The following is a 25,801-nucleotide window of genomic DNA, read 5'->3' as shown; positions in this document are numbered from 1 at the left end:
TCGGTCATGGCGGCGGCTCTACTGTCTAGATGGCCCATGACCTCTATGATAAGAGGGACGTGGCCCTCAAAATCATGTCTTTAGGGGACTGGGGGGAGAACGAATACCGCATGCAGAACGAAATCCTTCAAAACGTGCATGATACTTCCCACCTAGTGATGTATCTAGGGACTTTTCTCATCCCTGGAAGCGGTCATAGGGTTCTAGTATTCCCTTTAATGGGTCCATGCATTGTCCCTATTGAAATGGAAAAAATGCCAATGGCCAGCCGCATGTTCGCTGCTCGCCAATTGTTAGAAGCCTTGGAAAGTCTACATAAAGAAGAATTGTGCACCGTGGGAAGTCGACCTACTATATTCATTTTCCGTTCTAATGAACAATTTATAGATTTAAATGAGAGGAACTGTATGTGGGGGATGCGTCCTCTCCATCATCTCAATAGGAATGCGAAATACGAGGCACTCGGTCGGCCACTAAAGCTAGCTATACCATATGTCGAACTTTGCAAGAAGGGGTAGTTTGCTCGGCCAGTTAAGGTCCCCGAGAATTTACGCACAGAGGAATTCTTTCTCGGTGACTTTGGCCTAGCGAAAAAGCTTACCGATAGCGTGACTCAACGAGGCTATCCCCCTTCGAAATATTGTTCCCCTGAACGTCTTCACGGGGAAGCGCCAAGTCTGAACTCAAGTGGATTCGTTAGGAGTTTAGGTCTACTACCTGAAAAGTGGAAGGGTCTTTACCCTGGAGGACTCGATTATTGGTATGACCAATCGCAAACGCCTGATCCGGATCTTGATGTTGCCTCTAGAATTGCATACTTTCGTCCCGATGCTGATCCGATCGAGCGAAACCATGTGGCCTCTATCATGTCCAAAGTGCTCTAATACTGTCCAGAGAAACGTCCGAGTGCAACACAGCTTTTACAGGATCCATCATTCAGGGCCATTATGGAGAGATACGGTTGTTGCTCCTCATTATTTCGTTTCTTATTCGTCCTGTTTCCTATGCTGTAATATTATTTCTTCATGTTTAGTGCTGGAACAACTGCGAAGATCGCATGAGTCGCTTGAAGAATAAAGTGCATCCATTCAGCTTAACTATAGAGTAGATGTTGGAGTAATTCGGTTAAGTACTCCGTATATTATACCGATATGCCGACCACCGAGATCTCCATATTAGGGCTATATGCAATGACAGAGAGGATAGTACAGTCCAAAATCTGATTTACGAGGATTACCATCTTCGTCCAATTACATCTCTTAATGAACATAACTTTTCGGAGCGAGACAAAGTTGGCGATTGCTATTGACTATGTACTGCGCTATGACATCATACTCGGCTGTGGGCGGCGATTGCCGTGTACTCGGCAAACATCCCACCATGCAAATTCACCCGTTTGCCGACGCACTATCGAAATCGTTAAATATGCAACCTAGGGCGAATGCTGTATGCACCCGATGCCACAGTAGCAAGGTATGTTGTTCTTCATGAATAGCTCCTATCAATACTGATAGCGATGAAGATCCGTTGCGACCTAGAAGGCCGGCGAAGTGGTAAATGTAGCCGTTGCGAGCGTATAGGCTATACGTGTCAGTAAGACTGCGTAATGATACATATCTCCCGAGGCCTATAGGCTGACGTTATAGACCTCACATTGGAAAGCGAAGGAGAGCCCTCCACGCTTCGCTCTACTCGTCACATACAAGTATCCCGTCGCCAAGCCGAGCAGTCCCTGTGACACAGGAGAGCACAGCACAGGAAGCACCCTCTCCCTTTCGTCATCTTGGCCGTCGGGATATAACATGTGTGGGACCTGGGGTTGTCAACGGCTCGCAACAGCCGAATTCCATCGATGGCAGTCAGCTCATCCTAGACATAAGCCAAGCTTGTCGTCTTCCATCCCCCATCATCGCCCAAGCGCTTACCGATTTCTATTTCCGTGAGCTGTTCTACTTCGTCCCAGTTTTAGATCGTGGGCAGTCCGAGATAGAAACCTCTACTTTGTTACAGCAATGCCTGTGTTTCGCGGGAAGTACCATGCGTCAAACGGCAGGGCCAGCCGAGTGGACCACGTTTGCCATTTACGGGCGGATCAGAACATTGCTCTTTCTGAACCACGATCCAGCTCCATTGAATATGCTCAGCGCTCTTTGCATCCTCAGCACCTGGTTCCCATATTCTCCTGATGCGATAGTGCTAGACAACCCGTGGCAATGGGCTGGTATGGCAATCCGACTCGCGATTCAGTTGCACTTGCACGAGAATGAGACTTACAGCAGATTAGAGGATTCAGGAAGAGCGCGCAGGATGTGGTGGTATCTCTTTATCAACGATACATTGCAGACGGCCTGCTGTGGGCGTCCTGGAATGTTTCCCCTGGAAACCTCTGTGCCACTGCCTGTTCCCAGTGACTTCAAACATGTCGATCTCGGATCACGCGTTTTCTGTCAGTTAACAGTTCTCTGTACAAAACTCAGGAAGGTTGTTGACCTGGCCAGAGTTGACAAGGCCTCATCAGAGCAGGTGTATCTGAACCTGGATGGCCTGAGAGTGTGGAGAGAACAGCTGCCCCTCGAAAGCCAATTGTTCGACGTCGAAACTAGGCAACCATACAATCGCGCTGTCGCTGAGCTCCATATATTTTACCTAGTGACTGTCATTTTGACATGCTTCCTTGGCCGCCGGGATAACCCGTCATTGTTCAAATACGCTTCAATGGCTGCTTCATCTTGTATTTCGCGGCTATACGAGGAGATTCTCTATCACGAGGATGTCCAATACCTACTGGCAATGCATACTTGGGCTAACCTCGTCGCCGGAATCCCGCGAGCTTTCGGAGACAGCGATGTATTGAATCCTGACCGCGACGAGGAGCTCAGAATCAGCAAACAGGTGCTGGAAATTATGAGGGAGAAGCATACCTCCGCTACTTTTGTACTCAACAAAATCAACGGTCTCAACAATATGCGCGCAGATTCGGTTCCCGCTCAAGCCGATAACACGTGCGGTGCTCTTCCGGTGTCTGGGCAAATTCAACTAGCTCAGTTGTTCCCTTTCCCCTCGAGGTTTTGCCCTATGCTTAGGATTCTAAGAACTGCGGAAGCTAGCGAAAATCAACCACCGGACGCGCTTCTCACTTTGCCTGAAGATAGCAATGATTGGCCGATGGATTGGTCTTCCTTTTTATTTGACGGTCCAATGAGCTTCTAAAATACGGAAATATGATATTGCTGTGAATACTGGCTTTAATAGAAAGTTCATAGTACTAGGCTTACTAGCTAGACCGTAGAGTTAGATTCTAGTGTATCTATTCTCTATTTGCACATTGGTGAAGCATTCAGGAAATTATCGCTGGTATACAAACCTAGTAGGCAAATGATAAATCTCACTATTCTATAGAATCAGTGTAAAGGTTAGGGATTGCCCCCATCAAAGAAACACGGTCTATTAATTCCCCCGACGGATGAACTCGATATTTGGTGTCTCGGCAAAGTTACGGCTCTCGGGTTTGCCGCTTCGGCCATTTTGTGTCGCATATTTTCTTCTAGGACTTTTATATAAATTGAACATAAGATTCTCATCTCAAATAATTCCTCCAGATCACTCATTAGTAAAGAACAAATATACTATGGCATCCAATCCGAACACCACCGGAGGCGTGCAACTGACGTTCCTCACAACGGGAACGGTACGCATTAGACCCTCAATGCGCTCGCAACCATTGAGCAAAATCCCGATTCTTCGACGTCTCCGAGCAATTTGCGACAGAACATGGACTGAGCCATTGCCAGTCGGGGTATTCCTCATTCGCCACCCCGAAGGTCTCTTCCTCATGGACACCGGGCAATCTCCATGCTGCAACGACGCCGGATATCTCCCACGACTGGCTATTTTGAACGGCTTCCTAAGCGAATTCATCATCGAGCACCAAGACGGAGTCCTTGAGCAACTTCACAAGCTCGGAATCAAGGCGACTGACCTCAAAGCCGTGATTCTGACCCACCTGCACAACGACCACGCGGGCGGATTAGAGGATCTGGTTGCGGAGGCACCTGACCTACCTATCTACATCAGCCGTGAGCACTGGAATGCTTTTGGGGAACATCCTCTCTTTGCAAGCATGGAGGGAGCCACACCCAATCATTGGCCAAAGGGGTTCTCGCCGAAGATTGTGGACCTGCAGGACAGACCACTTGGACCCTGGAAGCAGTCTTATCCTGTGACAGAGGATGGTAGAATTGCCATCGTTGATACGTCGGGTCATGTTCCTGGGCATATTAGTCTGGTGATTTACGGCGACGGGGAAGATGGACAGAGTCAGGTTACATACTTCCTCCCTGGAGACGCAACATATGGCTTGGACCTTTTGGACAAGGAGCAGCCCGATGGGATTAATGACGACCCTATGCGTGCTTACGAAACGCTGAAGACTATCAAGCAGTTTGCTAAGGAGACTGATGTGGTTGTCTTGCCTAGTCATGACATCAACACACCTCGCTTGCTTGCTGAGCGAGTAGTCTACCGGCCTCTTGAGAAAGAGTGATCGTGTTTCAATACCATGTACAATATTGTGTTATTTGAGGGAGGAAGCTATGTACTAATATCGGACTAATGTATCTGAAAGGGAAGAAATTAGAATATTTTCGCTTTTGTAACGAAGTAGCCTGCATAATATCCGACTGCATACTGCTCTATCTGTATGAATCCTGAAAATCTGAAGCCACCAGCTCCGCCGATTATGGAAACAACAGTTGCCTTCTCCACAGGGTCTACTCTTAGTGCGGAAAGAAACCCGAACTCGGACCGAGCTCACTGTGGCAAAGCCGATACCGACTGCCGACTTCCATCTAGCGGCGCAAAGCCAGTGGCGAAATCATGGCCGAAAGAACATGAGCCGCTCGCCACCCGGTTTTCGGTAAGAACCCGTGGAAATCAATAATTAAGCATAACCTGAAACAATAGGAGATTAAAATAGCCGGAGATTTAACATATTCAGAATCCCTATAACGTAGCATATAACGCTTCACAACCCAAAATTCCACCGTGACATAAAAGCTCATTGTAATAGTCAGAGCGACAGGCGGGCAAGGGGGATCAGTTGTATCGTCATTTCTGAAAGCCGGAGGATGGAATATCCGTAGCCTGACCCATAATACCGAGAGCGACAAGGCGAAGGCCCTCGTCGTAAAGGGATTCGAGATAGTGTAGGCGGATATCTTAGATCTAGCGAGTCTTGAAACAGCCTTTCATGGTACCTGTGCGATATTTGCCACGACGGACTACTAGGAGAACTTCTGGACGAAATTCTGGTCCATAGAGATCGGGTATACGTAAGGTAAAGTAGTTAGCAACATGCAAGAGAAGAGAAAGATGATATGAAGGATTGGCAAAACTAGGTGAGAGGAAAAATATATATCGAAGGGGATGGCAGCCATCAATCAAGTCATGTAGCTGGACCAGTTCTAAGACCCTTCTCGACGACCTCAATATCTCGGAGCAGTTCCTCCGCGGATTCGTATTCCTTCAACCAACACTTCCAAGTAATAGCACTGCACGCATGTGAATCCCGTGGGAACTGCTGCTTTTCAAACCTCTGTTCATACCACCCATCTTCCCCATCGACAATGTCAGGAAACACCGAATACCCCATCATGATCAAGTAGATAGTACAACCCAGCGCAAAGAGATCTGTTTTGACATCCGCATCAAAAGGATCGGCCCGAGGGCAATAGGATCTGACGGGCTCCCCGCTTCCATCAAGCAGTACTGTTCCATCGCTCGATAGTTGTTTCCCTTGGAAATCCGACAGCTTGATATGAAGATCCTCATCGAGGAGAATATTTCCAGGCCGGATATTGCAGTGAATGATGCCCTGAGCATGGATCCATGCAACTGCCTCGGTAGCCTCTCGACACCAGGATAACTGCTGCTGGATCGAAGGGGGGGTGTTGTCTGATTCGAGGAGATAGTAGCCTAAGGTTCCGTTTACAGCTCGCTCGAGGTAGAGCCCCTTGTCGGAGAAGCCCCTGAATCCTATGATCGTTCATGGGACCCGACAATTTCGAAAAGCTTTTTCTCGAGATTTCGAGCCGACTCATGTCTCCGCCAGGGGCGAGAGGAAGTTTCATGACCGTCAAATCATCCACTTCTCCAATGAACGCACTGCTTCCCGAGGCGATGACCTTCTTCACCCCTGGGGGGCAGTAATGTCTGTGTATAATAACTTCTGTGTCGTCTAACATGGCGAGTCAAGGGAAGAAAAGAATGTTATATGGATAAAAGGGTTGGTAAGTTCAGTATTTGATGAAGAGGGTTGGAGACTAGTCAAGGTTCGCGTCATGTTGTTCAAGACAGGGGGCTGAAACGGGTGACAATGAAATGATTGGCTGGGCTTTAAGTACTCAGTATATAATTCACAATAAACAATAATAAACCTAGAAAGCGAAATAACTATATAGTGAAGAGGGGACCACTGAGGGGCACCGACAGCCCTGCCTGCGAAACAAGTGTGAGAGCAGAGTCGTCACTGGGAGTATTAGGGTGCTAGAGAGGAGAACACCTTGGGGTGACTAGTGAGAATGGAAGTGGAAAGGTGTCTGCGTTGCTATCTAGTTATGCCTCGGGAGTGCTTTTATGTCACATAGCCGCTTAGTCATCCTGCTCTGGAAACCCCCACTGCAATAAGTGACCCTAGGTGTGTTATAGTAACATAGCTCTAACACGGCTCTTGAATGACCCAGTCGCCTGATGTTGAATCACAACAGGGCCCTTACGAATAAGATGTGATTCCTAAGTTGTTATCGAGAAATAACAGGTATTAGTGATTTAGTTAGTTATTCAATTTTTGATTATCAAATCCTTAGGATCTTCGGATACCTCCGGGACTAGTGGGATCCAGTAGGCTGCAGATGCATCTTTGCTGAAGTAAGCCTCGCTCTAAATAAAGTAGGAGATTATAGGTTGAAGTATTGAAAATTGATAAACGAGAGAGGGGCTGTGGGCTTGGCGTGAGGCTGAGCGGAGATCGCTGCCTGCAGGGCTGATAGATTTCAGCTTCCTATAAATATTTACCAACTCCAAAATATCGCCAAAGTTCTCACACACCAAGTCTTCACAAACCATCATGGCTCCCCTAAAAATACTGGTCACGGGCAAATCATCCGTCACCCATGCCCCAGAACTTGGCACCCTCAGATTCTCAGTAAAGGGAAATGGCTCCGAGCAAGACAAAGTCGCCAAGGAAGTGTCAAGTCTATCGACCAACCTACAAACCTGGATCAAATCAGCCTTTCCCTCTGCCGACAATGAGCCCGATGCCCCTATGACAAAATTCTCATCCACGAGCATCAGAACCTGGACAAAGTCAACAGGTAGACACGACCAGCCCTTGCCAAACCCATACCATGCCAGTATATCATTCAAAGCCGTCTTCCGGGACTTCGCAGAGTTGAACCACGCGATCGAAGAATTGCTGGTTTATCCCAAGGTGGAAATCGACAGCCTGGATTGGGGTCTCACCGACGAAACCGGCAGACGACTGGCTTCAGATGCGCGCAAATTGGCACTGCGCGATGCTATCCAACAAGCTGCTGATTACTCGGAAGTGCTCGGATGCTCTGTTTCCGTGGTGGAAATTTCCGACCAACAAGCGAGTCCCTACAGGACTAGACACCTTTTGGGTGCTTGCAATAGTACTACTCCCTTTGGGGATGACTCTCCGGCGCTGGACCTCACGCCTCAGGATATTGATGTCGAAAGCGAGATCAGTGTCACTTTTGAAGCTGAAACTGTTACACGCAGTGCACCTCAAACCTCATTCTAAGTACGAGGACGGAAAGAAAAAGAGAAACTATCTATGTGCGCGTTCTTCCCCTTCTATGTCCCTGAGTTTGCATTCGATGCAAAACTCGCCATTGTCTCGCTTAATCTCGTTTGTCAGTTTGGGAAGGCGCGAGGGCGAGAGCATGGTCGTTCCTGCCCGTTTGGCAAGTACGATCCTTCCCAGATCGTCACAGAAACCACAAGTTCCATTAGTTATAAGTCTTAGTTAACTAGCATTAAAGACCTCCCAAATGATAGTGCTGGAGCCTCCGGAAATAGAATCATGCAATCAACTTATTTACATTACAATGTTTAGAGAAGACTACTTTTGCCCCTCTCAATAGCAATAGCTTCCCGAGTGTATGACTTGCTTCTGTCACCATTGCACCACGTACTCCGGAACTTGGGCCACTTTGTTCGTAATGCTTGGAATGGGTGTCCCAACAGACTCCCGGACGGGAAGGTGTCCTTACTCGGGTCCGTTGGCAGAAAATCCACTGTTCAGGTCAAGGTGCATGGTCACATAATGAGAGGAGTGGTCATTTTATATATATAAGAACAAGATGACATATGGCCAAGATGACATATGCCTGCATACGCCATATGTCATCTTAAGATCGTTTGATAGTTTGTTTACCTGCTTTAGGGTTAGAAGGAAAAGAGGCAGGTACCATAGGTGGGGCGATTGCGGCGACGACGCTAGTAGATCCCTGTGGAGGTGGGTGAATCCCAAGTTAGAAGGAGGACAGGGCACGGATATCAGAAGTCCGCCGGGAGTCCGCCGGGCCTCCGCCGGCGGCTCGGCCCAGCCCCGGCCCGGCCTCGGATGGACTATCCTATTCTAGCATAGAAGGAACCTATCGTAGTATCACTATAGTCACCAAAGTAGGGGTATTATTTCGCCTTTGTCCAAAATGCTGTGACCCATTCTCGACAACATAGCCATGACTGCAGATGGTGATATTCTTATACGTATATTTTTTATAAGCCCACATTAAACCGTGATAATCTCGTGGCCGTCCCCCTGCTGCCTGTCCAAATGCTCGCATTTAGGCTTTCTTTACCCTTTTTCTATCTCTCTACATCCGCTGATACAAATTCATGCCACACTTAAAGTATCGCGCCATAATAAGCAGGAGACAACCTATCATCATGGATGTCCCACCGAAGAGCTGCGCATATAGATACTGACCCCCGTCGAGATCGATGAGGGCTCCTGCGATCGGAGGCCCTGTCAAAGAGGCGATACTAACAATAGAAAAGATCATCCCGATACGGACACCGGCCTTGCTCGGTTCATCCGTCAAGCTCGCTACCGCCGATGGAAAGAGACTCTGCACACCGCCGCCGAAGAAGCCGTAGACCACAGCAAAGGCCGTGAGACCCCCGTAAGAGTCAATGGCAGCCCAGCAGTATAGTAGGATGGCCGCTATGGCGCTGACTGGAATAAATGCGTTGACGGGACCACAGTACCGGTCCGAAAGGTACGCTGGGATTAGACGGCCAGGCAAGCCTAGTCCGTTCATGATCATCAACATGGAGAAGGAGGTGTAATCAGAAACACCTATGATATCTCGACTAAACGAGCGGACCTGGATATGTTCGTCAGTTAGGATGAATCACACAAACAAACAGAAAAAAAACATAACGTGGGCCGAACTAACATAATAATAGGCATAGTAGACGGCCCAGAAGCAGAAAAACGTCCCTAACGCGAAGAAAGTGTAGGAAAGATTGGTGAACGCTTTGAACTCGATCAATGGGCCTAATTTGCGCGGAGGCAGCCGCTGCCGCACACAGGCCATGATAACCACTGCATTGAACAGGAGCACGAAGCCCATGACACGGATAGTCCAGGGAAAGCCGATGCGGTGTAGGAGGGTCTGCGCGATGGCGGGAAAGACCAGGCCGCCGGTGGCTCCACCACACGCGGAGATAGAGATGGCTATTGTGCGCTTCCGCGTGAAATAGGTGGACATCAAAGCGACGATAGGACAGAATAGCAGCCCATCCCCGATGCCCTGACAGATACCTTGAGAGAGCAGTAGCTGCCAATAGCTAGTCGCCAGCGAGGTCATAAAGACGCCCAGCAACTGTAGGAACAGGCCCGTGACCAAAGTGACGCGGAGATAGCCCGCGTCCATGGCTCGGCCGGAGAATGTTCCTAGGAAGTAGACGAAGAAGATCTGTAGGGAACCGACCCAGGAGATATCCGCGGCATTGCGATTTAGAGCCGTGGTATAGTAGGACTGGAAGATGCCATAGGAAGTGATGTAACCCCAGACATTGAAGACAATCAGATGGCCACACAGGACTTGCAACCATGCCGTGAGCCCTCCGTCTGGGGCATCCTCGATCAGAGGCGTTTTGGGGGGAGATTCCTGGACACCCTCCTGGATATCGACAGATCCCATGGTGCGAGGGATTCACGTTGGGGATGGTGGAATTCCCTCGCGTGAGAAAATAGTGAATAAAAAGGTGGAGCACGAAGGAAACCGGATAAAGCGAAATATTAGGAAGAGAAGAGTGACTGAGCTCGATAAATTACTTTTAATTTAATGCCAGGTCGTGCAAATGCCGGAAAGCCATTAGGTCGGGATCTATACATGCTAGTATGGGTGTATCGCGAAAGACAAGATTAGCGAATTACCGATTGAACTGGAGAGAAAATGAACAGTATTGTATAATGGCTCTTATTACTGGGGTGATTCATCGAGGCACAGCATATGCTACTTACTATTCAGTCAGACATAAGATTCCTACCACAACATGTAGTCAAACCCCGTGAAATCGACCCCACTCTTTTACAAACCCCGACCACTTTCGAAAAGGGCTGGACCTTTTTTTACCGTAGTAAAACCCGGAGAGTGTCAAGGCCGCCTTATTAGGTGACTCAAAGGATAATAACGTGCGGTTATCGTTCACACAGGCTACGTTGGCCTTCCTACATGATGCGACGCGGGGAAATCTCCTCACAACACCTCCGACAGGCGGAGCGGTTACAGACCGTAGTGGAGAGTGCATCACAGAGCTGACAGGGCTCCTCAAGAGCGTTGAATTTGCCCGTTATTAAATGAGAAAAAAAAGCCTGAAATTAACAGTCACAGTATACTCCGAGTCCCCGCAAAGAGAAAAACACTGCGCCAAGGCGGGAAAGTTCCGCCAAGGACCTCGGCATCCACTGAAAAGAGAACTACGTTCCGATTTTAGGTCTACAACTACTTTATTTCAGCAGCATAAGACTGATATTCACAATGGTTCTTGTTCACATTGGTATGGTTAAACCACGAGAACAACCAATTACTTAATTAACCTCAACAGTTCTGTTCAAGTTTCGCAAGGACGTCGGAAACGAAGTGAAGGAGGAGTTCCTTTCCCAAATTAAGACACTCAAGTCCTTGCCCTGTGTTATAAGCCAGAGGCTTGATGTTGGAGGTCCCTCAATCACAACCCCAATTGAAAAGAGCAAGGGATTTGACTATGCTCTTGTGAGCTACCACGAGAATCGAGCAGCATTGGCTGAGTATCAAGCTAGCAGTGAACATGAAAGGTAAGCGATACCCCTTGAAGCCTCGAAATTTTGGTAAATAACGGGAGCTCATGGTTTCTAGGATCACAAGCACATACTTTATTCCTTATAAAGAGGATTTGGTTCGGTTTGACTTTGAGACCGATCAAGCCGATGAATAAGTCTTAAAGTCTGGGGATTGTTACAGGGACCCCCCTCATTGTCGATTCGACCCCCTATGTCTGATTGATTAGGCCTGATTACGCTTTACACATAAGGCATAGATTTAATTCTGCCAGAGTTAATTCTACATTCTACAGTGACTGGACATAAGTTTCTACACCCTATAGCCCCACCCAGTTCACCGCAACCATATTAGTATACCGCCTACCTAAAACGCGTAGTACAAGACCCTACAATATGAATTCATGGGGGTTTCGACCGGCAGTATATTATATAATCATAGGGGAGTGGGGCTAGGGGTGTAAAAACATATGTCCACTGACTGGACCTCTCGTTCGAATGGGTCTGGTGATGGCGCAGGCTCCAGGTGTTCGATGCTAATGACTGGATGGACTTTCCAGCTCTGCGGTAGGTCGAGCTTATAGGCCAAGCGACCTACTCGCTCGAGGATGGTGAAGCATCCGGCGTATTGCTGCCCCAGCTTTTTCGTAAGGGCGCCGTTCAAAGGGTATGTTGTACCCTTTCCACAGTCGCAAGAAGACTTCGTCTCCTACTGCGAAGTGTTTCGGTTTGTGGGTATTGTCGTAGTGCTCTTTCATCTTCGTCGCTGCATACTTCAGGTATTCCGACGCGTCTTGCCGCGCTGCGTCTGTGGAATTTCCGGTCGAATTAGCGATGATGGGGGGTCCCTGTAATAATCCCCTTCTGTATCTCCTTGCTCAAGCCATTCAATACTGATGTAGATGCCGACTGCAAGAGAGAAGCGATCAACGAGAAAGCGATGATATGAAGATGGATCGAAGATGATGATCTAGCTACTGCCATGAATCTCTCTATATAGCTCCATGCTACAAAGCCACCAGATCCCATCCTCTAGAAATCAGAAGAAGCATCTTTCTAGGTATACAAAGAGAATCCCAACACAGCAAGCTGAACGGCAAGCTATCTGCGAGTGAAGTGAAAGAAAGGGAAAGGCTTTATCGAGGTCACCAGTTACCAAGCATTCAGCAACTTCAGCTATCAGAGCCAACCATGCAGTCGTCGATGTCAGGCCAAGCGCCAAGCCAGGCTTTCCAGTCGAACAAGCGGCGAAGACTTGTTCCTACAATTGATCCTGATATGATCGAGCTACTTAACCGCTTTTCGGATATGCTCACTGATATGAACAGCGATGATCCTGTCATTCGATCCCGTGCGGCCGCGCAGCTTACAATACTATCTCCTTTAATGCAACAACTCACCTTTGCAAAGACCGCCACCGGCGTCCATGAATGCTGCAAGGGATTTCAAAGCCCTTGGAGTGGCCTGTACTATTCTAGATATCACACAAGGAATGCGTCAAATACAGTGTGCATCACACATGCATATTGGAACGAAGTATCCCGGTGCCTTCAAAATGCACCCAATTATATTGTTACTAAAAAAGAAGAGCAAATTTAGTCCGACCTAAAGTGTGTCGATGAGATCCGCAAGTCATTGGCCCCAACTGCCAGTCTCTCTACTTTGTCTACTCGCAAACGCCGCCGCGAGGAACCCGAATAATGATACTCGCAAGACAAAGTCGTTGCCCTCTGAGATGCTTCACCTGGGGTTCCTCTAGCTCTTCTGCTTGTTCTCCTTCTTCAATCTCTTATTTCAAAGCTTTGTTTATTTGGTGTTCTCCTGAGACTCAAACTGTCATTTTTAGTCTACGCAGTACCATGGTTTGAAGGAGGGCGGCAAGCCCCTCCCCTAGGTGGCGTGAGGGGTTGTCGTGCCGACAGCGTTCCTCTGTTGTTTTGTCCGATTTCTTCCCTCCGAGAACCTGAGCTAGGTGAGATGAATGATACCGGATGTACCATATATGCAAGGCGAGGATGGCATTCCTCTGGGGCCTTTTGACCGTTTTTGCTTCTGTACTGGCCTCGGCATTCCATGTCCTTATTATTTTCACACGCGCAATGCGGAATCGCTATTGTATGCTCCAGGGCTGACAGGTTAGATTACAAAGCACATCTAGTTAATTAATGACTACCCACCATTAGGGTTCCTTGCTGTTTTATGTACTTTACTTTCTTGACAAGTAGCAAACGCGCTACATGTGGTGCCCTTGATGGAAATGGATCTTGACAAAAGACGAACTGAAATCCTCCGTTCCTACAACACAATGGCTAGGTGATTTCCTGATTGGGAAATATATCCCTTTATCCTCCTCGTCCAATGATTCCACGCCATAATTCAAGCTCCAAGGAGGAGTCGGCTCCTTCTCGGATCGGCCGCCAATGTTTCGGCCCGATCTTGAGCTCTTTCCCGCTGTCGGCATCTGTGCCGAGCAGGCGCCTTCTACTCCGATCGCTTTGACTAGGACGCTTTGAGCCGCACCCCACAGGGTTATGCTGATCGGGGCGAATCGGAGCCCCTCCATCATTGACCAGCTCATGAACAACCCAGCCTGCCTGATGATTCCAAAGTCCAATCCGAGGCGCTAGGTATCAAGAGGCGAACTAATCATGTTACAGTTCTTCTACAAGAGTTCAGTGGATTTTGCTTCTTCTGTCCTGAAATCAAAGTCCAAGAGTGAGAGCCACAGAGATCCAGGTTGCTCCACTGATAAGCCCGAACCTGATCCGCCCGAATATGATCTGCGTCAAGCTCCTTGACTTGCAGTTGACCTGTTGATAGCAGCTGATGCTACTTTTGTACTTCTATTTTGTATTCTAGATAATCTAATTGTAATATCCCGGACATTGAGATTGACGATGACATATAGAATAAAGATTGACGCAAGTACAAGTATCATATTGCCCTAAATGGCCATATTGTTCCCGTCGTTCCGGTCAACCTAGGTAAAAGAGCCCAGCGGTAAAACCAGCCCCACATCCCCGCGGAGCCCCAACGCCGCCGATAACCGACCTCGGCTCATAGCGACCCCGTGATTTACATATGACCTTTATCTTCCTCCCGAGGTTACTCTTTTTCCCTTCCTTTTCTTCCTCGTAGCACCTTGAGCTTATTCCACACTTATATCACAATGGCTTCTATTATTCGTTCTTTGCGACCTTTGTCGCGTGCCCCTACAGTCCGCCTAGCGGGCAAGCGCCTCGCTGCTGGCCGGCCCGTGCAGAGGTACCGTTTTGCCCATGAGCACATCAATGCTATTCAAAACAAATTTGCTAACCAGTTTACCCCCATTATAGCGCGTATGCATTTTCCACCACACCCCGCCGGCGGGAGGTCGACATCTCCGAGCTGACCCCGACACCCATCACCCATTTGTCTGAGACGGAGTCTCTGATGGCCGACTCGGTATCGAAGTTCGCCGCGGAGCAAATTGGCCCCAAGGTACGGGATATGGACGAAGCCGAGCACATGGATCCCAAGGTCGTCGAGCAGCTCTTCGAGCAGGGCCTGATGGGCATTGAGGTGCCCGAGGAGTTCGGTGGCGCTGGCATGAACTTCACCGCTGCCATCGTCGCGATCGAGGAGTTGGCACGCGTCGACCCCAGTGTCAGTGTGCTGGTCGATGTCCACAACACACTCGTCAACACCGCCATCTTGACGCACGGAGATGCCCAGTCTCACCGTACCTGGTTGCCCAAGCTGACTTCCGGCACTGTTGGTTCGTTCTGTCTTTCCGAGCCCGCGTCTGGTTCCGACGCCTTCGCGCTCCAGACCAAGGCCGAGAAGACCGCCGATGGTTATAAGATCAACGGCTCTAAGATGTGGATCACCAACTCTATGGAGGCTGGTATCTTCATCGTCTTTGCCAACATTGACCCCAGCAAGGGCTACCGCGGTATCACTGCTTTCATTGTCGAGAAGGATACCCCCGGTTTCTCCATCGCCAAGAAGGAGAAGAAGCTCGGAATCCGCGCTAGCAGCACCTGTGTGCTCAACTTCGACGACTGTGTCATCCCCAAGAGCAACCTGCTCGGCACGGAAGGACAGGGATACAAGTACGCCATCAGCACCTTGAACGAGGGCCGTATTGGTATCGCAGCTCAGATGACCGGTCTGGCCCTCGGTGCATGGGAGAACGCCGTACGGTAAGCTTTCTTGTACACTCTACACCCGCATATGAATCCGATAAGCTGACCAAACCAAAGATACGTCTGGAACGACCGTCGCCAATTCGGCGACCTCATCGGAAACTTCCAGGGTATGCAGCACCAGATTGCGCAGGCCTACACTGAGATTGCCGCTGCCCGCGCTCTCGTCTACAACGCCGCCCGCAAGAAGGAGGCCGGCCAGGACTTCGTCCAGGACGCCGCTATGGCTAAGCTCTTCGCTTCCCAGGTTGCCGGCCGCGTGTCCAGCTCTGCTGTTGAGTGGATGGGTGGTATGGGCTTCGTCCGTGAGGGCATTGCTGAGAAGATGTACCGTGACAGCAAGATCGGCGCTATCTACGAGGGTACCAGCAACATCCAGCTCCAGACCATTGCCAAGATTCTGCAGAAGAAGTACACCAACTAGACGTGTGATGGGGGTGATTACCTACGCCAAATGGCTTTGTTTGTATATAGTTTGATTCCATGCAGGATCTGGCGTATTGATTGTTTCTGGGTATGTATTCATTGTTCCCTTTGGGGTATACACAAAACATGAAGAGCCATCATGGGTCATCCCTGTGACCATTTCGAATTCACTCCGAGATATATGAATGTCAAACTGTGTACAAGAAGAGTAAAGAGCAGACTGAGGCCATGCGAATGTGCCCAGCCTTGTTTGTATATCCAATTCTAGCAATCATCTTCTGGCGTCGGCTGAGCACCACTCATCGAGTCGCATATTGTAGATGGACCGTGCTCGGACAGCTTACTTCATTCGACAGGGCGATTATTTCTGTTATCATTTTTGTCGTTATTATTTATGCATGAAAGACAATTCCAATCGCAATTTCCGCGACGACTATGGAGTATTGCTTTGAGACCTATAGCAATGATCAGTATGCATCTTCGTATCGAGGTTCTTGAACGAAGCTCACATGACAGGAGACCAGATCGCCTGAACTCGCAAGGCATTGTGTTTCCACCGAATCAATATCCTTGAACAGCCCCGGTTGCTGGCACATGCGTTATTCACGATGGAGGCACCCATGGAAACTCGTATGTCGGATCCGTCCGTTGCGATTGAGGCATTGGTTGCGGGTAAGCTGATGTGGAGGGTTGGTAGACTTGGGCGGAAGTGGGCTGAGGAACGGGACTGGCACTCGACATGGAAAGTGACCGATCGCTGTAAGTGAATTCGGAGAAAGAGGATTCGGATTGTTGCTGAGGTGGGCAGATGGGTTGTCCTTGGTGAATTCGACTATCTATGGGATATGGCTCCATACGATTCGGGAATTCGGGATTGGAGGCTGCGCCGAGCGACGGCGACCTTGTGGGCGGATATGGTTGCTGCCAGTCATGCTGAGGAGACGCTCGACGCGGTACTAACAGGCTCGATGGCTGGGTGTGGGATGTTGCAGTGAAGTGTGGCGGTGGCAATGCCCCTGCTGGAATACCCGATATTGCACTATTCCGGGGTTCTCCCAAAGACCACTCACTTCGAAACGAAGCCATCGGTTCGTTACTGGAGGCAAACTCCGGTCGGCCAGTCAAAGCAGCAATTTGATGCTTCAATCGGATGACTTCATTCTCCAGAAAGGCATTGTGTTGCACGACTTCATCGAACCGCTCGGTTCGGAGCCGCATCTCCTCAATTTGTGACTCAAGATGTTCTATATGCTCCTTGGTGCGTTGGCGAATGGACCGTTGAGCCTCTCGATCGTTGGCACGCTTTCGCTCTAGTTGTTCCGCGGACAATGTCGAGACTTTCCTTGACCCCGATCGAGATTCACGTCTCCTCGCAGGTGGTTCATCTTGAGAGCTCATGATTATTGGTTTCCTCGCACACCCAAGACTCGATATAAAGCTCCCCTCCGTTGCCCAGAACCTTTCAAAGAGAACCCCCCGCTGGCGACCATGAACCCAGCACTTCAGCCTAACATGAGGGGAAGTGGTGGATCACTGGTTTTGAAAGATGGCGTGTGGGTGGCTCGAGACTATTTCCGAGCGGAGCAGGGATCAAGGAAGAGAGAGCGTGACAGATCGTGCCAATTCAGGGCTAGATTAGCTTGGACGACTATACGGTGTGGGGAGGAAAATAAAGATGATGTGCGTGGTATAGCCATGGATCCTTTCAGGGCGTGATTATAACCTTCCCAGCAACCGAGTGGCTGAATAAGACCTGAATACTGTCCCCCTCTTCAACACGACACCTCATTTTCTCCAGATTGCTTAACAAGCCAGGCAAATCTCCCCGATGATGCGGCGAAAGCGAGACTCTAAGCCGACCCCTAAGCACCCAATAAGCGTGGAGAGATCGAACTGTGTGGATAGCTACGGAGTACTCCGTACGGGTCATGAATATAGTGTTTTCTTTCCAGCCACTACGGTGAGCCGCCCCCATCGCGAGGTCCGCTTTTTTTCGACTCCTGCTCCCACTTACTCAAGGGTCTTCTGTTGGCGCCAAGCCGTGCGCCATAATGATGGGCATTTATGGGGTGCTCCGTACTCCGTACCGTGTACTCCTTTTCCGTTCTGTGTGCTGGCTGAGCGATACAAGTTGAGTGTTGTTCCGTCAAGCCGGGGCGCACAGAAAAAGTACTAAAAAGACGGCTTGCGCCATAAGGCATTCACAGACCATCGGTGATGATCCGCGTCTTTGTGGAGATAGCGTCCTTGTGGAGATATGTACGGAGTAAAAGGCGGACGAGAATCCTTTGGCCCCCGATGGTCCCCGAGAATGTCCAGGTATCCACGGGCCCCGGAGAATTATTTGCACAGTATAAGCAGACTAACATCTTTAGAAGAAGGGCATCTGATGTTGTTAGACTGATTGTTTGAAAGGCATTTGTCCGCAATAGCCGCAAGGTTTTGACACTTCTATTATCGTGGTCTTATGTTCACCCGAAGGACTTTAGCGGGGGATTGCAATTTTATTATTCGAGCACCACCGTGTCCGCTCTGACGGGAATTGAGAAACCGGATGACCTCTGCATTTTGATGTTTGATGCGTCTAAGGATCTTATTGACCATTTAGGGGATTCTACCTATTCTGGAGACTTAATTAGACCATTCCGGAGACATAGTTAGAATCACTCCCCCATAGATGCTGCGCCTTGCTCACTCGAAATCTGCCAGAGCATAACTCATGCTTACCGACGTTTAATAATTGACTGAAACGTATACAAGCGACACCGACATGTCCAGCATACGTTGTACATGATCGCCATGATGTGGAGGTATGCAAGTGGGGAATTGGGCACGGTCATGAAAATGCTACACAGTAGACCTTACGAGTTTAAGCGGCGTGTATGCGGACGTTTGCACTGGTTTAAGACACGGTCCGTGACCTCCGGTCGATCATATGGATCTGATGTCGGCGTTATTCGCCGTGAGCCCTAACCGAGTAGCCACTCTTGAATTTACCATATTGGCCAACCGTCCCGAATATATTCTAGTCGGTGAGAATAAAAACGCGCACAAAGTATTTGATTGGATGAGGAATGATTCGTGTTCATGACGGGTGGCAAGGAAGGTGACTGTCATAAAGTGAGGAAAATGTTATAATTTGGCTGAGATGTCCTTGGCGAAGCTGACAACCCTGTTAGGGACATCATCGGAGATTGCTTACAACAATAGAATGGCCCAACAGAAGTACGGAGGACCTACGTAGGTGCTACTATGTATCGGTCTTCGCCCCATATTGGGTGATAGACTAGGACTATTGGGCGAATCATATCAATAGGATATGGCCTCGAAGCATCTTGCAGGGATTTCTTGAAAATCTGAGTTCTGACATGCTGCTATGCGTTTCTTCCAGATCATTCTCCTCTGTAAATCGCTGCATGTTTTCAATGTAAATGATCGCACTAACCTATGCCCTAAAACTTCTAGAAGTTTCCCCCGCCGGATCAAAGCCTCCGGAGATATGGCCACGAGAAGGAATTCTCAGCAGGAATAACTACTAGAAGTATAGCCATAACATCCATCTAATTTTGGCCATGTATTTGGACCCCTGATATATTTTCACATGAAAAAAAGACTCTGAGCAGGCGAATTACCGCATGCGGTTAGTCTGACTTCCCAGGAACTGCCCCACAATTCACGTGATATCAAGCGAAGATAGTGGGTCTTAGATGGCCAATCACATAATGCATACCAGACTTTAGGACAATCTTAAATGCTTGGCAACAAATCTCTTCTTTGTCAAATGTAAACTTGTAATGATTCACATCATCAAGCATCAGTCTAAACTTTTGCTAAACTAGAAGAAACTAGGAAGAAAGATTACACTCACTCACACCTTCTCTTTGTCTTGTTTTGTCAACAAACATTAACATTCATTCACTCGCCACTTCGAGTTTGAATTTTCATCAAAGCAATTAACTGCAGTTTCTTGAAGAAATATAAGCCTCGACCATCATGGAAGGTCTTCAACTCAAAGATACTCAGCTGTACTCAACTATGGCTGGGAAGCTGGATGCCAGGCTCCTCAAAGCCCTTGAGGTGATGGGCTTCACCAATATGACCCCTGTCCAGCAGCGTGTTTTAAACGAGCTGCCAAGTTGGCGCAGTGACTGTCTTGTCCAAGCCAAAACCGGAACTGGAAAAACCCTTGCTTTCTTGTTGCCTGCATTGCACTGCCTGCTTCAAGGTGATACCGCGCCACCCAAAGGCAAGGTCGGCATCTTGATCATTACCCCAACCCGAGAACTTGCCCAACAAATTGCCAAGGCGTGTGATGAACTAACCTCGCAACTTCCCACTCCTCTTGAGTGCCATGTTGCAGTCGGTGGAACAGCCCGAGCATCCGCTCATTCGCGCTTCATGAAGGGCGCACCTTCCATTCTTGTCGCCACCCCGGGACGCCTGTGCGACTACCTTTCTCAAACTCCCACCGCTAAGAAGTTGTCTAACATCCAGACATTGGTCTTGGATGAAGCCGACACGATGCTTGAGAGTGGCTTTATCGCTGATGTGAAGCGCATCCTCCAACTGATCCCACAAAAGAGCACTGGGTGGCAAGGCATGTGCTTCTCAGCCACTGTCCCACCCAAAGTCAAGGATGTGGTCAATATTGTGTTGAAGAGAGACTACACCAGCATTTCCACCATTGATAAGAACGAAGCACCAACCCATGAGAGAGTTCCCCAGTACTACGTGCTGATGCCATCTGTGGCAGATACCTTCACTACACTTGCCTCCCTGCTCAAGCATGAAATCAAGACTAGCTCAAAAATTATCGTTTTCGGCGTGACTGCACACATGGTTGCTCTCCTCGCAGGAGTCTTCTGCAAGGGCATGGTTCATTTGAAGGTGTTCGAGATCCACTCCAGACTCAACCAGGGTGCTCGCACAAGAACCACCAACCAGTTCAAGGAAGCCGAATCCGGAATCCTTTTCGCTTCAGATGTTATTGGTCGTGGTATGGATTTCCCCAACGTCGACTTGGTCATCCAGGTCGGTTTGCCATCGAACGGCGAGCAGTACGTTCACCGCGTCGGCCGTACCGCCCGTGCTGGCGCTGACGGTCGCGCTATCATTCTCCTCACGGAGGGCGAGTCGTTCTTCATCAAGAACAACCGCCAGTTGCCCATCAAGCCCCATCCCGACTCCGAAGCGATCAATGCTGGCGCTGCTTCATGCTCCAAGGCTGTCCTAGCGGCCATGTACACCATCGACGAAGAGTCGAAGCAACGTGCTTACTCGTCTTTCATTGGTTTCTTCGCTGGGTCCGGTCTTCTGAGGCAGCTTCGTCTCGACAAGGCTGGCCTTGTTCAACTCGCCAACGAGATGGCTGTCAAGGGCATGGGATGCCCCGAGCCTCCCCCAATGGACAGAAAGGTCATTGGCAAGATGGGCTTGAAGGGCGTTCCGGGTTTCACCTATGCAGACCCCAATGAGATGAACCGAGGAGGATCCTCTAGACCTCGCAACTCTTCCCGAGGTGGCAAGAATCGCGATGCACTCAGCCCTGGAGCTGGTCAAGGAGACCGAGGCGGCGTTGAGAAGCGCGGAGGAGGGCGCGGAGGCCGTGGTGCACGTCGTGGTGGTGGCGGCGGACGTGGAAAGCCGAGATCATGATCTTTTTGCATATTGATGTCGAGCACAGCGTGCTAAAATGTTATTATCCATAGACACTAGAGACTAACGACCTGCTACACAAAATTCCTTAATCGAAACCAAAATTACTTGCGAACAGTTGCCGCATCTTGATGTAAAGTTGTAAAAACCAACCTGGAAGCTAGCCACGGTACTCACCATTGCTTTGAGTCCACAAGATTCCGACTTAATTGACACAGTGTCATTATTGATCTTGACAGTTGTTCTTGGGGATACTAAAATGGTCAGGTGATCACAAGAAACACACATTTAGAGCTTCAACACTCTACCATTCCACCACGTCATTTTTAACTTGGAACATTTCAGGGCGATCAGCTATCCATATTGATAACTGCCCAATATGGATCCGAGCTACAAAGCTCGCAAGGAGGCTTTTGTGTCTAATCTTGCGGGAAGCACAATCCTCGAGATCAATGCAGTGACACTCGTTGCATCAGTGAGAAACCTCAAGACTTTATCTTGCAATTTATACATTCTGACCTGTGACCACTCTAGACTTCTGTCCTCCTTTGGTCAGCGCTCCAGTCTCGTCTATCCTTCTTCACGCCCTACAGTCCTGCAGCGCTCGCGACCGACTTCATCCTCAATGTACTAGCCATCTTATTCGCAACGACTGCATACTCCTCCGCACCGCTTCTCCTCAACATCTTCCTCATCTCCCCCGCGGTCCTCCTATTCCTCACCCGAAACGGCCTGCGAACACCCCAAAAAGCCAAACCTCCCCGCAAACCCAAGGCCAAAAATGAGAGCTCCCAGGAGGAGCAGCAGGCTTTGCCCATTCACCCATTCTTGACCACGTACCGTGCGGCCATGATGGTTGTCACCTGCATAGCTATTCTCGCAGTCGACTTCCGCGCGTTTCCACGTCGTTTTGCCAAGGTAGAGAACTGGGGAACATCTTTGATGGACTTGGGTGTGGGCTCTTTTGTGTTCTCGGCTGGAGTAGTCTCTGCGCGTGCGGTTTTGAAGGGCCGGGACTCGAAATCCCCAAAATTAGCTTTGCATAAGAGATTGATTGGGTCGGCTCGGCACTCCATTCCTCTGCTTGTGCTAGGCCTCATCCGACTGTGGAGTGTGAAAGGATTGGACTACGCGGAACATGTGACGGAATATGGTGTACACTGGAACTTTTTCTTCACGCTTGGCTTTTTGCCTCCTTTCGTGGAGCTATTCGACTCCTTGACTACATTGATTCCCTCGTATGAGGTACTTGCACTTGGAATTGCAGTACTCTACCAAGTCACTCTGGAGTCGACTGATCTCAAGGGTTACATTCTTGTGTCTCCTCGGGGACCAGATCTACTCTCCAAGAACCGAGAGGGAGTCTTTTCTTTCATCGGATATTTTGCAATCTTCCTCGCTGGACGGGGTGTTGGAGTCCGCATCATTCCTCGTGGTACCTCGGCCACAATATCGCCTCAGCAGGCACGGAGCTCTGTTCTGGTGTGCTTGGTTCTGCAGGGAATGTTCTGGTCTACCATGTTCTTCTTCAATTCCACCTACGCGTTTGGCTATGGTGCCAACATCCCAGTGTCGCGCCGGCTGGCTAACATGCCGTATGTGCTTTGGGTGTCAGCATTCAACAGCGCCCAGCTTTTCCTGTTCTGTCTGACAGAGACTGTGTTTTTCCCCGCGGTCCACCGTGCGACTAGCAAGGAAAGCGAATCAGAGCAGACGTCATTTGCGACCAGTCGGATTTTACATGCCTTCAACCGCGGTGGCCTTGCATTGTTCCTGATTGCGAACCTGCTCACTGGAGCAGTGAACCTGACCATTCCAACATTGGATCTCAACACGCCGCAAGCCATGGGCATTCTAATTGTCTATGCGGCGGTGTTAACTGGTGCTGCTTTGGGGATGGACAAGTACAATATTAAGTTGAGCTTGTAGATATAATGGAATACCTATAGATGTAGTATTATCTAACTTAAACATTGCATAACTATAGATGTTCACCTGCAGGGACATAAACCTCTGACGTAACTCGAGTTTAGCCGCGGCATGTGATATTGGTGGAGCAACATATGAGCCCGCTCCGAGAGTCACGCAAACCATTCTGCACCTAACACTATGCCTGTCAATGAACAATCTTTTCTTAATTACCCTCCAGCACTTGAGGGTCCTAATGTGCCGTACAAGTATGAAGACCAGGTCCTACCGGTCTTCCGTGGCGTGCCTCTAGCCATCGGCGCTACATTGTAAGCTATAGGAGAGCTCCATTGAGTGATCGCCACATACTAATACCCCGCTGTTCCTTCCAGAATCCATAACATCGGGTTTATCCAAAGTCATTTCTGGCGTAATGCTGGCTTCGGCGTCATTCGTGAAATCTCTCACTTGGGCCAGTACGCCGGCCGCTACGATCCAACTGTGATTCCAGTCGACAATACTACCCAGGCCGAGTCAGCAGCGAAAGCGGCATCTGCAGTTGTGGAGCGCAGGAAGGGAGTTCATGGATACTATACTTCTGCAGACTACCGTGCGCTCTACTTGTCGGGGGAGCTGACTCCGACCGCTGTCGTCGAGACGCTATTGCCTCTAATCCGGCGTGATATTCAGCCGTCCGGGAAACACTCGGTTGCTTTCCTTGAGTCTCAGGTCGAGTTGATTCGTGCAGCAGCGGAAGAATCTACGGAGCGATACAAGAAGGGCGAGTCGTTGGGTCCACTCGACGGCGTGCCGGTCGCAGTGAAGGATGAGGTGCACCTCACGGGGTATAAGCGCACGCTAGGCTCGAAGCTGGATTTCAAGCACGGTACCGATGCAACCTCGTGGTGTGTAAAGCAATGGCTGGACGCCGGAGCTATAATCATCGGAAAAACTTCTATGCATGAGATTGGACTGGGTGAGTTCTTATTGGTCATCATCGAGTTTCAGTAGCTAACTAATACTCTCCAGACACAACCAACAATAACCCGAACTATGGAACACCTAGAAACCCCCACAATAAGGAGTACTATTGTGGCGGTTCCTCCGGTGGCTCTGGATATGCTGTCGCAGCGGGCCTTATACCCATTGCGCTGGGCGCAGACGGCGGAGGCTCAATTCGTATCCCGTCGTCATTTTGTGGTATTTGGGGCCTGAAGCCTTCACATGGTCGTGTGTCCGGTGCGCCATCGCAAAGTCTCGCGCCCAGTGTTGGCGTTATCGGGCCTATGGCTGCCAGCATCGATGACCTCGCCCTCGCCTATCGAATCATGGCCACTCCGGCACCAGCTTCAGAGGACCCGATTTCATCGCAGTTCCCCTATCCTGTTCCGCCGGACTCTGATGTCAAAAGGACGAAGACAATTGGTATTGTGCGCGACTGGATCGACCGCGCCGAGGGCCCTGTGCGCGCTGCACTTGATCGGGCGCTCGACTACTATCGCGAGCAAGGCTACAACATTATCGATATCACAATTCCTTACCTTCCCGAGGGTCAGCGTGCCCACGCTCTTACCATCATGGCGGAGATCGCATCTGGCGTTGATGCAAGCAAGATCCGGCAGCTCACAGCCCCGAACAAAGTGCTTGTCTCTATGGGCATGTACCAGGTCACCGCACAGGACTTGCTCGCCTCTCAGCGGCTACGCAATCTCCTCATGACGCATCTCGCGCATCTCTTCAAGACCCACCCCGGTCTGCTCATTGTTTCGCCCACAACTCCTATCCCTGGATGGCATATTGACGGCGGTGAGGCGGATTTATCTCGCGGTTTGTCGGATGCTGGATCATCTGTGCGCAATATGGAATATGTTTGGCTGGCCAACTTTACTGGTTGCCCTGCTATCAGTTGTCCTGTTGATTATACCCCTGGCGGTGTGCCTATCGGTGTGATGGCTATGAGCGAATGGGGCACCGAGGAAGAGCTGATCGCCTTTGCTCGAGATGGAGAGCCTATCTTGGACCTGCCTAGTAGTTCTTCGCCCGAGGAAAGTGAAATTGCCTCGGCAACTAAGGGTCTACGAACTCCTTCTGATGATCTCTCTGTGTGGGAAGATATTATCGCACAGGCCAAGGAGAAGATATCCAATTAAGCAGAGTCAATTCTAATCAATGGTGGCCGGTTGATATTTTTGTCATTTATTATATTCCGATGTGTTCATTTACAAGTCACGAGACAAGCCTTTCCTTAGTCTGAACAATATACGTCTCCCTC

At 49.5% G+C, this 25,801-nt stretch overlaps 12 protein-coding genes across 12 annotated transcripts; 9 read left to right on the top strand and 3 right to left on the bottom strand.

The window, feature by feature from the left end:
• Nucleotides 1-1,380: 1,380 nt before the first annotated feature.
• Nucleotides 1,381-3,210, top strand: LCP9604111_4073 (Zn(II)2Cys6 transcription factor; the record flags this gene model as incomplete). The annotated part of the gene is made up of 3 exons (XM_039071732.1): nt 1,381-1,473; nt 1,523-1,593; nt 1,647-3,210. 3 exons carry the CDS (start codon nt 1,381-1,383, stop codon nt 3,208-3,210), a joined length of 1,728 nt encoding a protein of 575 aa, XP_038930157.1.
• A 418-nt stretch (nt 3,211-3,628) lies between these two features.
• Nucleotides 3,629-4,543, top strand: LCP9604111_4072 (N-acyl homoserine lactonase family protein; the record flags this gene model as incomplete). The annotated part of the gene is made up of 1 exon (XM_039071731.1): nt 3,629-4,543. One exon carries the CDS (start codon nt 3,629-3,631, stop codon nt 4,541-4,543), a length of 915 nt encoding a protein of 304 aa, XP_038930156.1.
• A 900-nt stretch (nt 4,544-5,443) lies between these two features.
• LCP9604111_4071 (uncharacterized protein) lies at nt 5,444-6,242 on the bottom strand (the record flags this gene model as incomplete). The annotated part of the gene is made up of 2 exons (XM_039071730.1): nt 5,444-6,033; nt 6,095-6,242. The coding sequence occupies 2 exons, from the start codon at nt 6,240-6,242 to the stop codon at nt 5,444-5,446; spliced, it is 738 nt and encodes a 245-aa protein (XP_038930155.1).
• Nucleotides 6,243-7,123: 881 nt separating this feature from the next.
• On the top strand, nt 7,124-7,822 carry LCP9604111_4070 (SIMPL domain-containing protein; the record flags this gene model as incomplete). The annotated part of the gene is made up of 1 exon (XM_039071729.1): nt 7,124-7,822. One exon carries the CDS (start codon nt 7,124-7,126, stop codon nt 7,820-7,822), a length of 699 nt encoding a protein of 232 aa, XP_038930154.1.
• A 1,078-nt stretch (nt 7,823-8,900) lies between these two features.
• LCP9604111_4069 (uncharacterized protein) lies at nt 8,901-10,235 on the bottom strand (the record flags this gene model as incomplete). Its single annotated transcript, XM_039071727.1, has 2 exons — nt 8,901-9,413; nt 9,486-10,235. The coding sequence occupies 2 exons, from the start codon at nt 10,233-10,235 to the stop codon at nt 8,901-8,903; spliced, it is 1,263 nt and encodes a 420-aa protein (XP_038930153.1).
• Nucleotides 10,236-11,075: 840 nt separating this feature from the next.
• On the top strand, nt 11,076-11,511 carry LCP9604111_4068 (Dabb family protein; the record flags this gene model as incomplete). Its single annotated transcript, XM_039071726.1, has 3 exons — nt 11,076-11,094; nt 11,143-11,371; nt 11,433-11,511. The coding sequence occupies 3 exons, from the start codon at nt 11,076-11,078 to the stop codon at nt 11,509-11,511; spliced, it is 327 nt and encodes a 108-aa protein (XP_038930152.1).
• Nucleotides 11,512-14,522: 3,011 nt separating this feature from the next.
• Nucleotides 14,523-15,964, top strand: LCP9604111_4067 (acyl-CoA dehydrogenase; the record flags this gene model as incomplete). Its single annotated transcript, XM_039071725.1, has 3 exons — nt 14,523-14,617; nt 14,689-15,537; nt 15,598-15,964. 3 exons carry the CDS (start codon nt 14,523-14,525, stop codon nt 15,962-15,964), a joined length of 1,311 nt encoding a protein of 436 aa, XP_038930151.1.
• A 394-nt stretch (nt 15,965-16,358) lies between these two features.
• On the bottom strand, nt 16,359-17,364 carry LCP9604111_4066 (bZIP transcription factor; the record flags this gene model as incomplete). Its single annotated transcript, XM_039071724.1, has 4 exons — nt 16,359-16,421; nt 16,476-16,535; nt 16,585-16,982; nt 17,037-17,364. The coding sequence occupies 4 exons, from the start codon at nt 17,362-17,364 to the stop codon at nt 16,359-16,361; spliced, it is 849 nt and encodes a 282-aa protein (XP_038930150.1).
• A 653-nt stretch (nt 17,365-18,017) lies between these two features.
• LCP9604111_4065 (uncharacterized protein) lies at nt 18,018-18,356 on the top strand (the record flags this gene model as incomplete). The annotated part of the gene is made up of 3 exons (XM_039071723.1): nt 18,018-18,096; nt 18,164-18,285; nt 18,345-18,356. 3 exons carry the CDS (start codon nt 18,018-18,020, stop codon nt 18,354-18,356), a joined length of 213 nt encoding a protein of 70 aa, XP_038930149.1.
• Nucleotides 18,357-19,959: 1,603 nt separating this feature from the next.
• On the top strand, nt 19,960-21,621 carry LCP9604111_4064 (DEAD/DEAH box helicase; the record flags this gene model as incomplete). The annotated part of the gene is made up of 1 exon (XM_039071722.1): nt 19,960-21,621. One exon carries the CDS (start codon nt 19,960-19,962, stop codon nt 21,619-21,621), a length of 1,662 nt encoding a protein of 553 aa, XP_038930148.1.
• Nucleotides 21,622-22,000: 379 nt separating this feature from the next.
• On the top strand, nt 22,001-23,550 carry gwt1 (putative GPI anchor biosynthesis protein Gwt1; the record flags this gene model as incomplete). The annotated part of the gene is made up of 2 exons (XM_039071721.1): nt 22,001-22,096; nt 22,156-23,550. 2 exons carry the CDS (start codon nt 22,001-22,003, stop codon nt 23,548-23,550), a joined length of 1,491 nt encoding a protein of 496 aa, XP_038930147.1.
• A 180-nt stretch (nt 23,551-23,730) lies between these two features.
• On the top strand, nt 23,731-25,679 carry LCP9604111_4062 (amidase; the record flags this gene model as incomplete). Its single annotated transcript, XM_039071720.1, has 3 exons — nt 23,731-23,858; nt 23,922-24,505; nt 24,559-25,679. The coding sequence occupies 3 exons, from the start codon at nt 23,731-23,733 to the stop codon at nt 25,677-25,679; spliced, it is 1,833 nt and encodes a 610-aa protein (XP_038930146.1).
• Between the last annotated feature and the right edge of the window lie 122 nt (nt 25,680-25,801).

Source organism: Penicillium roqueforti (assembly GCF_015533775.1).
Source record: "Penicillium roqueforti strain LCP96 04111 chromosome Unknown scaffold_07, whole genome shotgun sequence".
NCBI lineage: Eukaryota > Fungi > Ascomycota > Eurotiomycetes > Eurotiales > Aspergillaceae > Penicillium > Penicillium roqueforti.
This window is presented reverse-complemented; position numbering and strand designations above follow the sequence as displayed.